We start from the raw sequence: 13,137 nt of genomic DNA, 5'->3' as shown, positions 1-13,137 counted from the left end.
ATGTCGGCCATTCCTAGTGGACGAGAGACCGTCACGTGATTTGTCTTATTTGAACGGTTTATAAGGCACTGGCTGGCTCCGCATCACCTCCACAATACGGATGTTGTTACCAGTAGTCGTAAACAATGCATACTATAAACTGGCTCGAAAGGTGTTCGGAAAAAATGAAGTAAAATACTCGACAAAATCTTCAAAATGTGTTTCAGAGGAGTGGAGGGATAATGTCTTTCATTTTTTGGCGCAGGTATTTTCAGCGTCCATTCTCCTGTTCTAGTGGACTGGAAAAAGCATACATTTATCCCCTGTTGACTCTCAGAACATGTTTCTCGACCGCAAACAAGCAACGGTCCCGTGCACATGGACGGTGTGGCGTACACTCGATCAGGGGGCAGTGACTTCAAACTATCTCAATCTACTGAGAAAAATGGAAAACTTAGGAACGTCACAATGTTGGTGTAAACATACCAATCTCACAGCAATATACTCGAATAACGAAAGGATTTACAATGCAATATTCCCTCCAAAGACCCATATCTGTCAGCAAGCCAGAGTCCATAACAGGAAAGGGAAACCATTATTCATGGAGGTTCCGAATAGATCACAATCATTTGTATGACATCATGGGTCTGGTTTCCATTGCCTATCTACAGTGGTGAATGTTATGAAATGGCCGGATAGAAAAGAATATACTGTCAATGACGAAGTCGTTACCGTTTGCATGAGGAGATGAACTTGGAAAAAATTCGCCACTTTTTCAAACAGCATTTTATGACCAAATCTTATGCAGATAACTTGGTAAAATACTTTTGACAAAATCTATTTGAATCAAATTAGATTTGCATAGAATCCAATTACACTGCATTTATTTTATTTGACAAATTACTTATTTTAACAGATTTATGCTCTGTAAAGGCAACAATGAGTTATGTGGGGCCAAACTAGTTTTACCGTTTCACTGGAACTACAGATAGCACTGGAACTATATAAAATATCACGATTTTGCACGCGACAGCAATTTGCCTGAACCGTTTCTTAGGTTTTCAGTTTTAAGGAAAAACCGATTTGAGGGGTATAAATGATCCTGAAGTACAGTCTTTATTAGGCTACACGGTATATTTTTCAGCTGTTGTGTATTAAAAATATAACAATATTAATAATATTAAAAAATGCATTGAGAAGGAAAAGCAAATGAGCATAAGATGGCCCCCCCGCATTATTTCCACAGCAAACAAAATGCGTACCAGAGGAAGCCAGTTTGGATATGTTTAGGATGTCTTTAGGATGTCGCCAGGATGTCTTTAATAGGATATTTTTATCAACAGGAGTTCATGACAGTCGGTAGAGTCGGAGATCATCTGAATTTGCCGACTGTGCGCGTCTGTGTTTACGTCAGTCGTGATAAAGCGTTTCCACACGATTGCGTATCATCGAGGACTGTTCCGTCACAACTGTCAGTGTTTTTATGTCCATGTGAAAACTGAGCTTCAGCTTGAGTTAAAAAATACTTGTTAATGGATTAATTTTGTGTTAACAGATCGTCAAGAAGGAATGGTGTGCGCTGAAGCTGTAGCATTTTCGAGCTATGAAGAGGTCAATGAAAACGGGGCGTAGGGAATTAACTTCAGTAATGCCTTCTCTAAACCTAACACTGGTCCAGGGCACTGCCATGATATTGGAATCGGCGGGCTGTATTTGGTTGCATTTCCTCGTAATGTTAATCAACTTGCTCATATTTTCTACTAACACATGATCCGATGACAAATGACCTCGCAGAGTATCATTAGGCCATTGTGGGTGCAGAACAAATGGGTGGGTTTCTTGATTAACATTATAAGGAAACGGAATAAACCCATGTGCATAATCTTTTTGTGTACTTCATCGCCTCGTGTGCGTTGGTCCGTGTGCTCGAATGCGTCATTGGGAAAAACAACACATTTTTGGCTGACCTGTTTGAGGGTAATGGCTGTTTCGCGAAAACGGTATGTCTGAGTAACATAAGAATGAAACTGGTCACCAGCAGAAAAACTTTTGAAGGCTCAGCCCTATAGAGTGCGTTCAGAACGATAATATTTGGGCATTTACATTGGAATTACAGTTGATGCGTTGTAGGCCTACTCAGTGTTTTAAATTGTGATTTTTTGGGGGGGGGAATCAATCATTCTGCCCCTGTACTCAAATTAATAAAGTGTGAGCCCCTGTCATCCTTTCTAAGAGTAAAGCTTAAGTGCAGGCTCCTTTGGAGAGAAAAAAAGCATTCCAGACATGGAGGCTCTTAACTATGAAAATCAAAATGTGTACGCGACGTGTTCATGGTGGCCTTTCAGATGATGCGCCGCGGGCGTGAACTTTGCCTAGTTACACGTAGCAATGAGAGAGTTAACTTTTTACGGTGCAGAATTTTGTACAAACATTTGCTGAACACGTTTCATGAAACTTTTAGATGGTACACTTAAAGATTCAGCGCAGACATCATCCCTTACCGGATACCCCAGTGTACTTGAGTCTTTCCAAAAACATACCTGCGTCCTTTTCAAAAAAAACAGCAGCAGGTCTAAAACGATCTCATGACCAGGCGACAAAAACGGTTGTCCCCATTACAATTAGATGCCACATTGATATCACGTTGCGAAATGACTAGTGCCTGCCCCACAGTGTGTTCATGTCACCTTGTCACGTGATCGGTCTGGGCCAATTGAAAAGCAGTATTTAAGACAAAGATATGACAGGATCAGCTGCTGAAACGTTTCGGGTTTTTTTAAAGTTACAGTTCGTTTGAAGTTATTTGCGTATTTAAAATTAATAAATATTGCTAATCATATTCTCCGCTGAGAATAAAGACACGAGAAGATTTTCCTCAAAATGGCTCTGAAGACTATCGATCTCAGCAAACACACATGCGACCCCCAAGAACCCGTGCGATGGGTGATGCACCAGGTTGGTGAGCGTTGTACAACTTTCCGTGCAGCAAAGGGATGGGACTCTTATTTCGATTATTCGAGGCCTTCAGATGAGGACATTATAGGCAATTCATGAAAGGGCACATCAGTTGACGGTCGTGAAGTGGGTTTTTGATTTTTCAACACCAGGGGACGCACAGGGCCTGAGAATTAAACGCCTTAGATAAATTTTAATTTAAAAGATATACCAGACTCAGTGTCTAAAGAATAGATGCGTTCTGTATGGACCCCAGTTTCCATATCATACGATTGCCGACAGTACACAACGTGTCTTCGCGTAGATAACTAAGGAAGAGACAATGAGTGTCGTCATTCGAGAAAGAGAGCAAGCAAAACGACGTCTGGAACTTGAATAAGAAATCGTTTAAAAAATTTTTCTTTGCATCCTATTGCTTAGAGTTAAATCTGTATTTTTATTCGAAGCATTTCGCATGTGATCAGCTCTATCTCATTCGGTTTAGGGGCAAAATGAGCAAAACAATGGTATCTTGAAGACAGTCCACTTTACTGACCTTTTTTCGTCAGTCGTAATAAAGCGTTTCTTTAAGATTGCTTACAATTGTGGACTTAGGCCGATACTGAGGTGATTTCTTTACGTTGATGTGAAATCTAGGATTAACTTCAGTTCAAATCTGCTTGTTAAGAGGCACAGTTATTTAAGGAACCTTCGAGAAGGAATAGTGTATTCTAAAGATATGGCATTTTCTTTACCAACTAGAAAGTGAACCCACTTACAAATAGTGTCAAACCACGCAGAGGTCAGCGAAAAGGGGGACGTGAACAAGTAATCAATACTCTCTCAAAACTAAGCTCTGGTCCCAGGCAGCTGGTGTGACATTGAAATCGCAGGGGTTGTATTTGCTGGCATATTTTCTTGGTTATGTTTGATAAGTAACTTTCTCATACTCTATTACAACACATGATCGGATGACGCCGGACCTCCAAGAGTATCATCATATCATGTGTACAAATTGTTCTCCCATCTCCTGTAAAACAAAGCAACGCACCCTCTCATTTGACGTCTGCGTGATATGAGTTTCATCATATCATGTGGACGTATATTAGTGTCATTTCGTTGCATTAAACTGGAACTGAATCTTATTCAATTACATCCTCTAATTCTTTAAGACCAACCCTAGTGTTACTAGATCAAGTTGTGTGTACTGTCTCAGGTTTCAATTCTTTGGAAGGTATAACAACTTGTATGCTATGCTTGGCCTTATTACCCGGTATTGTCAGATGCTTCCTTGTATCTTTGTAATATAAAGCATCTTGCTCACTCTACATACACAATGATATAATTCAAAGGTACTATACCTAGGCTTTTGAATGGTATTTAAGGCTGTAGGCTACGGTTGTTGACATCAGTGTTTTCGTCGATGTGACATACTTGTTCCTTGGTGCCACTGCACTGAACGTCTTTGGGAAAAGCTGTGTTATTCGGACATCGCACTCATTTCCAGCATGATGGCACCGCCCTATTGCACCATTCTTACAGCGCTTGTGGTCGTAGTACTCACCGGTATGTTTCTAACACTGTCATATATTTCAAAGTTTTTTCTTGCTATCCTTTCGGCTCCGTTTATTTAGCAGCTTATAACGCAATACCATACACGCAATGTCAATGGGTGTTTATGAGTGAAATGGTATACGAACATTACCAGCCGACAGAGATTGAACGTTTTATTTCCGCTCGCCTTATAGATTGCCCGATCTTTAACCGAATGCAAATATTTTTCCCACTGCACAAATGTGCATTTTTCAACGTTCCTTTGATGCAATGCCAGTGCTTTCTCAGTCTGGCATACAGTTGGCACAGGCAGAAGTTGTTTCATTCCGAATCAGTTTGTGTTTTAACAGACGTTCCCACAGTTGTCTGGCAAATTGCTCTTATTTTTCGATACAAATTTGGTTTCTTTGTACTAGAAGCATCGTTAAAAGAATGGCCAGTGATTAATGTTTAGTGTTAGCCCTTTGTCTTATTTGGTTAAGACTTTGCCATCCTATAGGATGAATCGTAATTCGCACTTCTACTAGGTGCAAGAGTGTAATCCGTACGTTCAATGTATGAATCGTAGCTTATACATGATAAATTTTTTACATCCTCACTATTCTAAAGGTAAATGGCAATCATGTAGTCATCGGAGTGCATATGCTCTTCATCAATACTTTTAATATTTATTGCATCTCTTCTGTTTTAGGACTGTGCTTCGCTCATCCAGTCAGCAATACACCTGCACCAGCAAGACGAACGTCCGGTAAGGAGCTTTTTTAATACTCTTCCTAGAGTAGAAATAAAATGCAAAAACGTGAGTTTTGTGACTGATCAAAAATGTCACCATCAAGACCTTTCCGGGGAGAGGTTAATGGTCAGTTTGATCGCCGACAGGTTTTAGCGTCAGTCAATTCATTGGTAAGCAACAGTTGATTGGTCAGTTCGTTTGTGTGCGTATCAGTATTATGGGGAGCTATAAGCAGTTCACTCAGTCGTTGGTATTTGGATCACTAGGCCATTTCGTCAATTCGAATGATCGGTACCCTCGGCATTGAGGTTGATTGTCAGTGGGTATTGAGGATGTTCGTCAATCATACGGTATAACTGGGTCCGTCGTTCAGTCATTGATTAAAAGGCTTGTGACTAGGTTAAATAATTGCTTGTCGGTGGGATCTTCAGAGAGTGCATCAATCGACAGGTTGTCTGAATGTGCCCTTACTGGTTGTTTCGTTGCTATTCCGTTGGACACTGGCGTTTTGTGGTTATGTCCGGTTGTCGGCCAATGGGTATGACGGTTTGTCAAGCAGATAGTTGTTAGGTGACTTGTATAGTCAGTAAGCCAGTCAGCTAGTTTTACAATTGGTTGGTCAGATGTAAAGGAGTTGGATTTGGCCCTAGCCAGTATGTGAATGGTAGGCAAATACTGTAGGCCTATTTGCCATGTTAGTGTTATAAATGCGTGTTGTTACTGTTGTTGTTTTCAAATACATTCCTCATGCACGTAATGTGTGTTATTTTTTGTGTTACAGTGCCTTGTGTAAGTGGTCCGCTGGGAATGGAAAGCGGAGCCATTGAGGACAGCAGAATAACCGCGTCCTCTGTCTACGGCAGTAGTTTTGCTCCAAACACTGCTCGACTGAATGTCGGTAAGATCACAGCCCATCATCAGATAGCTTTTATCTATCTCACTTTGAAAATCCCACCATTCAGTTGTCAAATTCCCTGGCGGTACTGAGATGCTTTTTACTCGAAAGTAGCGATCACAGAAACGATTATTCAAGGCATTTACTCGGACAACTCTTCCTGGCTTAGATTCCTGCGCAACTGGACGATCGTTTATCCAGATAGCCAACGTCTCTGAATGAGTGTATCATGCGGACACAGGAACGCATATACAAGCTCGAATGAAAATTAAAGCCTGCATAGTAACAAGGCATAGTTTGCAGGCTTGAAACATACGTTGGCCCACTTTTGCTATGTTTAATGGGACTAATGTCAGCACTAATGAGTTTCAGTGGTAACACTCGATAGTTAGAATGACCATAGAATGAGTCTCAAGCACGGCCCAGTTACCTGGTTCTCTGCAGGACTCCATGTCCATTGGTAAGAAAACGCGCCTCGTCCTGTCCCTGCTACGAGACTTGGGAACACAGGGAGACTTGAAGGCAATTGCGTCTTTTGGTTGCTCTGGAGAGCAATGCTATTTTTAGTGCATGAAAATTAGAATTATTGAAAACGACCCAAAAAAATTAAAATATACATGTTTATGGGACATCTTGGAATCTAAAAGTGCTAACGAAAGTGTGTTAGCCCCAAAATATGAGTTCTAAAATCATTCTCCAAATACCAATAATGATTGTGAAATTAAAATGTTACTATCGTAAGCTTTTATTCAAGTCATGCAGTTTCTTGAAAAAAGTTCAGAACTTTGATTTAAGTCGTTTAGCATATTCCGTTCCAAAATTCAGGTACCATGAAAGAATCATTAACCACAATGCCACAGGCCATGCTGCCAAGCCAGTATACTGCATGGGCATCAAGTGCTAGATGGCTTATCGAGGCGCAACATCTTTGTTGCTTCGCAAGCTCATTATTTTCCCCGCAAATTTCAAATAAAGTCCACTGGGTTTGATAATTCTGTCTGGTGTGAATTTCCTTCCCAGACTCCTCCTCCAGCTATACAAATGCACGTGCAAACCACTATGGTCCGTTTTTGGCCCAGATTGTCTTGCACCCACCACGTTACCTAAAACACAAACTAATCGATGAGATACTGCAGACATTTAACGCACTATCGTTATTGTTAACAACGCTGGGTAGTCGGATTAGGTGTAATATTTGAAATGATTATGAGACGTGGACATGGTTAAGGTGAACTTCTTCTTAAATTATTAAAAACTACATTTCGTCTGAAATCAAATTCAGCAGAACCGCCTATTAAAGACACCTCTACCATAAACCAAAAAGCCATGGGTTCAAGTCCATCTAAATTCCATTAGGCGGAAATCACCGAGAAGAAACAGAGGATGTACATGAACAAAGAAAAACATCAGTTGATAATTGATTCATCAGAAATGGGTACTAACTTTGGCTAAGAAATCACAGAGTGTGATTGACATTCATGAGCAGAGCTCTTATGGTTGGGGATTGAAGGGAATAAGAACAGCTTCAAGATGCTGGGTCTGTAACGGGGAGTTTGGTTAAGAAAGTACCTATCCGTATAAATTCATATCATTTTGTCCACCAGGCAGCAATGGATGGATACCAAGCACTCCAGCTGACCAGTGGATCCAGGTTGATCTCGGTAGACACGTTGCAATCACTGGAGTTGTGATACAGGGATATAGCACAGGATCTAGCCACTACATAACTGCATTCACGGTGCAGTACAGCGCGAGTGGCGGGTCAGATTGGCAGGACCTGCGCAATGCAGACGGAGACATTATCCGGGTGAGTTTTTTACTTACGAAACACGGTCAAAAATGGTTCGTGTTAACTGTTTTGTGTCATTGTTTATCAAGCACACGACGAACGCCTGACCTCCATTTTTGTCAAGCTTCCACGAAACCGCAAGTTAGCTCCGTCTAAAGTCGTGCGAAGACTCACATAACTAATGATCGTGTCCGATCCATATCCCTACTTTTCACCCACAATACACTTAGATACACATTGCGTTAGGTCAGTAGATTTTGCTCTATTTCACACAGCTCTGAACTTACATCAGACTCGTTGGCTCCGTAGAAATAGGAAAAATCGTAAATGAAATCAATTATTGACATGGAGCCAAGATAAAAAGCAATATACTCGAAAATGTAATTATTTTAGGTTAGAACTGCAACAATCAATTACTTCATGTCAGGTAAGTGCTGTCATGAGGAAAAAAAGAAGCCTCCTACCCGAACAAACTGTCTGAAAAAAAAAAAGATCAAAAATATATTATTTTATGCGGCCTTACATACGCTCCTATTTCCTGCTACCACTGTACATGTACTTAGCCCTTACAGTATGCAAATAGCTCTGTGGCGTATCCGGTTCGTAAGTGTGACGTCACTTCAGTTTAAACCACGCCCACTGTACATGCACTGCACATAGGGTTACATGCATTGATCGCCGTTTACATGGAACCATGGAACCAGAAGTGAACGCACAACTTCAGCGATCGTCCAATGGGAGCCTGCAAATCGTGGCGTGTCCGCCTTTTTGACGAAGTCACTGACGAACCGTGTACATAATTTCTCATTTTTGGAGGGATGTTTACCAATTGAATACTGTTAATGAGGCATTATGTATTATCACTATGAATTGGTTTCAGTTTAGTGTAAGCAGTGGACGACCAACAAATGTGACGTTCCCCGTGGTACCGATGGCAAGGTATCTCCGTATATTACCTCAGATCTGGGATTACACAACCTACAGAGTGAGATTCGAAGTGCTGGGGTGTCGAGGTAATACGTGCACACTGAAAGGGAAACAAAAATCGACTTGACAGCAAATTGAATTCGCAAAAACGCCTTTATATTTTGTCATGCAAATGAGTGCACCAATGCTGATGTGCTTTAAACAGTTGAAGTAGATAACCAAAGGTCGTAGTATTTCTTTTCAAAACGATATCATTTGTAAATGAAGTCACACGGGTCAGTCAATTGATGCTGACCAAAAGCAGTTTAAAAACCACACTTTAGGGGCAGCAGATCTGTTTTAGGGGAAAAAATTGAAAATGTTTTCATACAACCCTTTTGACGCATTCCACGCTTCGGGAAGGAAGGAAAATGGGGGAAACCGTCCATGCAAACTTTCATCACAGGGTTTAAAAAGGCCAGAAGATTTCCTCGTTTCCCCATCGGCTGAATACTTGGACTCTTATTAAAGACAAGAGATACGGGGTTCAAAATGGAACTGAGGGACCAAAAAAGAGTTCGTTCTAAGAGAGAGAACCATCTTTACACCCAAAATGAAATTGGTCACGGTGAAAATGCAAGATGTTCAGTCTATAAAGGAGCCCAACTAGTAATGTAAATATCCAGATTACGTGTGGTAATCGATGAAATGTGGCCATTATCGTGCAGGTCTTTGCTATTTCTACAGTCTCAGATGGAACAATTACATGTTTAATGAAGTGTGCACACTTCGTGCATTTTATTTTACAGTATCAGATGGATCACTTTTGCTCGTGGACGGTGAGGACGCCCTCAGTGGCCGTGTGGAAATCTATCACGAGTCCACAGCCACCTGGGGCGCCGTCTGTTCCAACGGTTGGGATCTAAGCGACGCCAATATCGCCTGCCGCCAACACCACCGATTCCTAGAGGCAGTTCAAGCTGGGGCGAGCTCAGCAGAGACTGACCTCCCGATCGTCATGAACCGAGTCGCCTGTAAAGGCACGGAGAATCGCCTGGTGGACTGCCCGTTCATTTGCACTGATTATCAGCAGTGTAACAGCTCACGCACCGCCACTGTAGTTTGCCGACCCAAAATGAGTAAGTTTTTAAGACTCCAAGCATTACGTTGCAATTAGAAATTCTTTTGTTTGCAGTTGCCATTCAACAAGAAAGACCTTGAAAAATTGACAAACGCTAACTGAAGTGGGGTGGAGGAGCTCCGTTGGTTAAGCACCGGTATGATCTTCCGTGCAGCGCGGGTTTAAATCCACATTTTGTCAGGATAGCTAAACCACTCTAAAACTTGGCTTCAACGAGAACACTACCAACAACTATTCTGATCAAAGGGAATAAAGAAATACCAAAAGGAAAAGCATTTTCAGTGAAATAATTCACTTGTCTACTCTGTCTGGTTGATTCTAACCTGGTAAAATGGTAAATGGCAAGAAAATCTACACGATCCACACAACCAATCTTAATTTTCTTTTTTTTTTCTGAACGGAGACGAGGTTTAATACTTTCCAGCCTCTTGTTTAAAAAATGTCAAGGGAATTGTAACTCTCACTTGAATATCAAGGTCCTTGCTAAAGTGATTATGGAAGCAAAATTGATATCATTATATGTATTCTCTGCCACCTCATCAGATACCGTCCGCTTAGTTGGGGGTTCCAATAACTCCAGCGGTCGCGTGGAGGTGTACCGTAACAACACCTGGGGAAGCATTTGTGACAATGACTGGGACATCAACGACGCTGCTGTGGTCTGTCGCTTTCTGGGCTTCTCCGGGGCGCAGGCGGCCAAATCCGGTGCTTACTTCGGTCAGGGCAGTGGTCCTGTCCACATGGACGGTGTGGCGTGCACTGGATCAGAGGGCAACTTCGGTGACTGCCCGTCTTCGTGTTGGGCAGAGCCCCAATGCAGCCACAGTCAAGATGTCGGTGTCATCTGTCAAAGTGGTAAGAACAACTAGGTGGCTTACTGCCACTTAGTGGCAGCATATTATTGGTTCTGTTTCGATAAGGTGAGCTTGTTGAATCGACGATCACGCTTGGAAGGTCATGCATCCATAACAAGTCGAAGAATGTCAACATCAATATCCATATTTTTGGTGGATATCCTTTTCTTAATACCAAAAGGGTCATTTGAAGGAACTCTTGTAGCTGATAAAGCCTTGTCCGAATTACATCCCTGCTTCTTCCAAATTACGCACGATTCTATGATAGTGGCTGGAGCCATTGTTCATAGAGTGATGTGTTATTATAAGCTACAGCCAAGTAATTTGGACACCTTCTAAGACCCCTCCTGGTCAAGTTTGTCCCCCCCCCAAAAAAAGTCAGATGATTACTGCACTAAATTTAAGTCATTTGAGTAATATCCAGTGTCATTTTAATTTACATTTCCAACCTCAGTTTCATCTCTTTTTTTTCATCCTCTCATTTTTTTCTGGGTATTCTGTGTTTGTATCATTTCAGGATAAAGACTGATGCATCTCTTCTGTGTTTCAACTCCCTTGAAGTATGCCTTGTGTTTGCCTTCCTCGTGTTTTTAGTGTAGTCTCCGCGGAAGAATACAGTGCTTCGTTTTTGAGCTGAAATGATTCGTCCCAAATTGAATTCCAACACCAGTCCATTACTGTTTTGGTTATATCATAACATAACAGCGGCAAGGAAAATTAAACTAGCAATTGTTAATATACTTAAACAGATCACTTTGTCAAAACGCCTCTTAGATTTGCATGATAAATTTGCCAATGTCAGTCGATGTAGCAGCTTCTGAGGAATATAGAACAGTGAAACTTATAACATTTAGGTACTGAACAATATCACATTAAATTTAGATGGTAAGATAGGCTCTTAGAACTAAAATTCCTTTAATCTTTATCTGAGAATAACATTCATTGCTGTTGGTGAAGTTAGCACACTACCTATTCCAAATTACATGAAGGGAGATTCTTGTTCTTCCCAACTTGAGTAGAACTACCCCCCTCATCGGTGGGCCAGGGCCAGGAGTGTTCATTTTGCTGGTAGCGACGCGCCCGTAGCGCGTGGATTTCACAGTTATTTTTGAACCAGTCATGAGCAGTTCTGACCAAAAAAGTCTCCGTTGCTAGGACAATTGCCACTTTTCTCGTTCCAGCTGAAGGCGCATACATCAACGTAACAACATAATTTGACATAAAGGACTACACATTTTCTGATCAAGAAAGTGGTTGTGACTAGGCAGGGTGGATCTCTTTAGACACCGCTGTTCAGTACATGAGTTGTACCATTTTCACATATCGATTTTTCCTGACTTTTGTTCTCGAAAACCCTAAGGAGAAGAAAAACAATTTCTTGACTCCGCTCAGACTGATGTTCCAAAATAAATGCAGCAACGCGTTTTTTCCCCTCTCCTCCAGGGATGGATTGTACAGACAACTGCAGACACACGTCGTCGTGTCACAGGACTAGACCAGCTTTATTATGATCATAAAATAATAGAGACAAATTCTGACAACAAACAACCTCGTATCAATAGCCTGCTAAAATCGTTTAACATCGACCTAGTCGGGATCTATCGCCCTGATAGATCGAGCTAACTGCAAAATGAGGTGGCTGTGCGGCAACAGAGGGCGCTGTTGCAGCTCTCATAGAGAAAAAAAATACGCTTGACTGAAATTGACACGCGCGCTGGCAAGAGCCGAAAAACTTTGGGAGAACCTAATATTTGCAACTAGTGTTAGTCATTTCTTCTAGACGTTGAATTTTTGCTACTACAAATTATAACTACGATTTTTTTTCCCGAGATTCCATTCCGACTTCCCTGAAAAGTCACTGTGTGAATAAATATCAACTTCTGCCGTATAGGCAATTCCGTGTTACAAAGAGATCTTTGTTGCGGTGTGGCGTTAATGTATCTCAGTTTCCACCACGTGCATGAAAATAAAAATTACGTTTTCAAACGGGAATCAGGCCGGGGTTGGAATTTTAATATCGGGTTCAAATACAAATTGAGAAGTGGAATTGAAACAAACGCCGAAGGCCATCTTGATTAGAACTAAAAACAAGTGTTGGAAATTATTAATGTTAAAGCTACAGGCAGCCACTTTGGAAATAAAGAGAAAAATGTGTTCTTTTTAGGGGAATAACTCGACGTTTCGAACAGTGTACTCTGTCCGTCTTTAAGCTGAACTCATCACCAGCATCGAAGGGTGGTATCCCAAAGACATCGGCTTCAGCATCAGCAATATCTGGCGCCCCATCCTCACATCCCAATGGGTCTCCTATACCCTAGGACTCCCTAGTTAGGTTCCCTCCTTAGTTAGCCT

General features: G+C 41.4%; 1 protein-coding gene across 1 annotated transcript; it reads left to right on the top strand.

Moving 5' to 3' along the window:
• Nucleotides 1-4,215: 4,215 nt before the first annotated feature.
• On the top strand, nucleotides 4,216-12,698 carry LOC110977149 (neurotrypsin-like). Its single transcript, XM_022231011.2, has 8 exons — nucleotides 4,216-4,479; nucleotides 5,159-5,215; nucleotides 5,982-6,098; nucleotides 7,700-7,902; nucleotides 8,765-8,897; nucleotides 9,600-9,929; nucleotides 10,475-10,786; nucleotides 11,303-12,698. Exons 1-8 carry the CDS (start codon nucleotides 4,422-4,424, stop codon nucleotides 11,305-11,307), a joined length of 1,215 nt encoding a protein of 404 aa, XP_022086703.2. The 5' UTR covers nucleotides 4,216-4,421; the 3' UTR covers nucleotides 11,308-12,698.
• The last annotated feature ends 439 nt before the right edge of the window (nucleotides 12,699-13,137 follow it).

Source organism: Acanthaster planci, linkage group LG02, assembly GCF_054643075.1.
Source record: "Acanthaster planci isolate LZ-2023a linkage group LG02, COTS_SCS, whole genome shotgun sequence".
Lineage (NCBI taxonomy): Eukaryota > Metazoa > Echinodermata > Asteroidea > Valvatida > Acanthasteridae > Acanthaster > Acanthaster planci.
The sequence above is the reverse complement of the archived record's forward strand: the minus strand, read 5'-3'. Positions and strand labels throughout refer to the sequence as shown.

What these genes read in the sequence shown, in the direction of transcription:
- LOC110977149 (XM_022231011.2), top strand. Translation starts at nt 4,422, where the DNA reads ATGATGGCACCGCCCTATTGCACCATTCTTACAGCGCTTGTGGTCGTA. An exon ending in CAGACGGAGACATTATCCGG is followed by an intron (nt 7,903 to 8,764) that starts GTGAGTTTTTTA and finishes AATTGGTTTCAG; the next exon opens with TTTAGTGTAAGCAGTGGACG. An exon ending in AGTTTGCCGACCCAAAATGA is followed by an intron (nt 9,930 to 10,474) that starts GTAAGTTTTTAA and finishes CCACCTCATCAG; the next exon opens with ATACCGTCCGCTTAGTTGGG.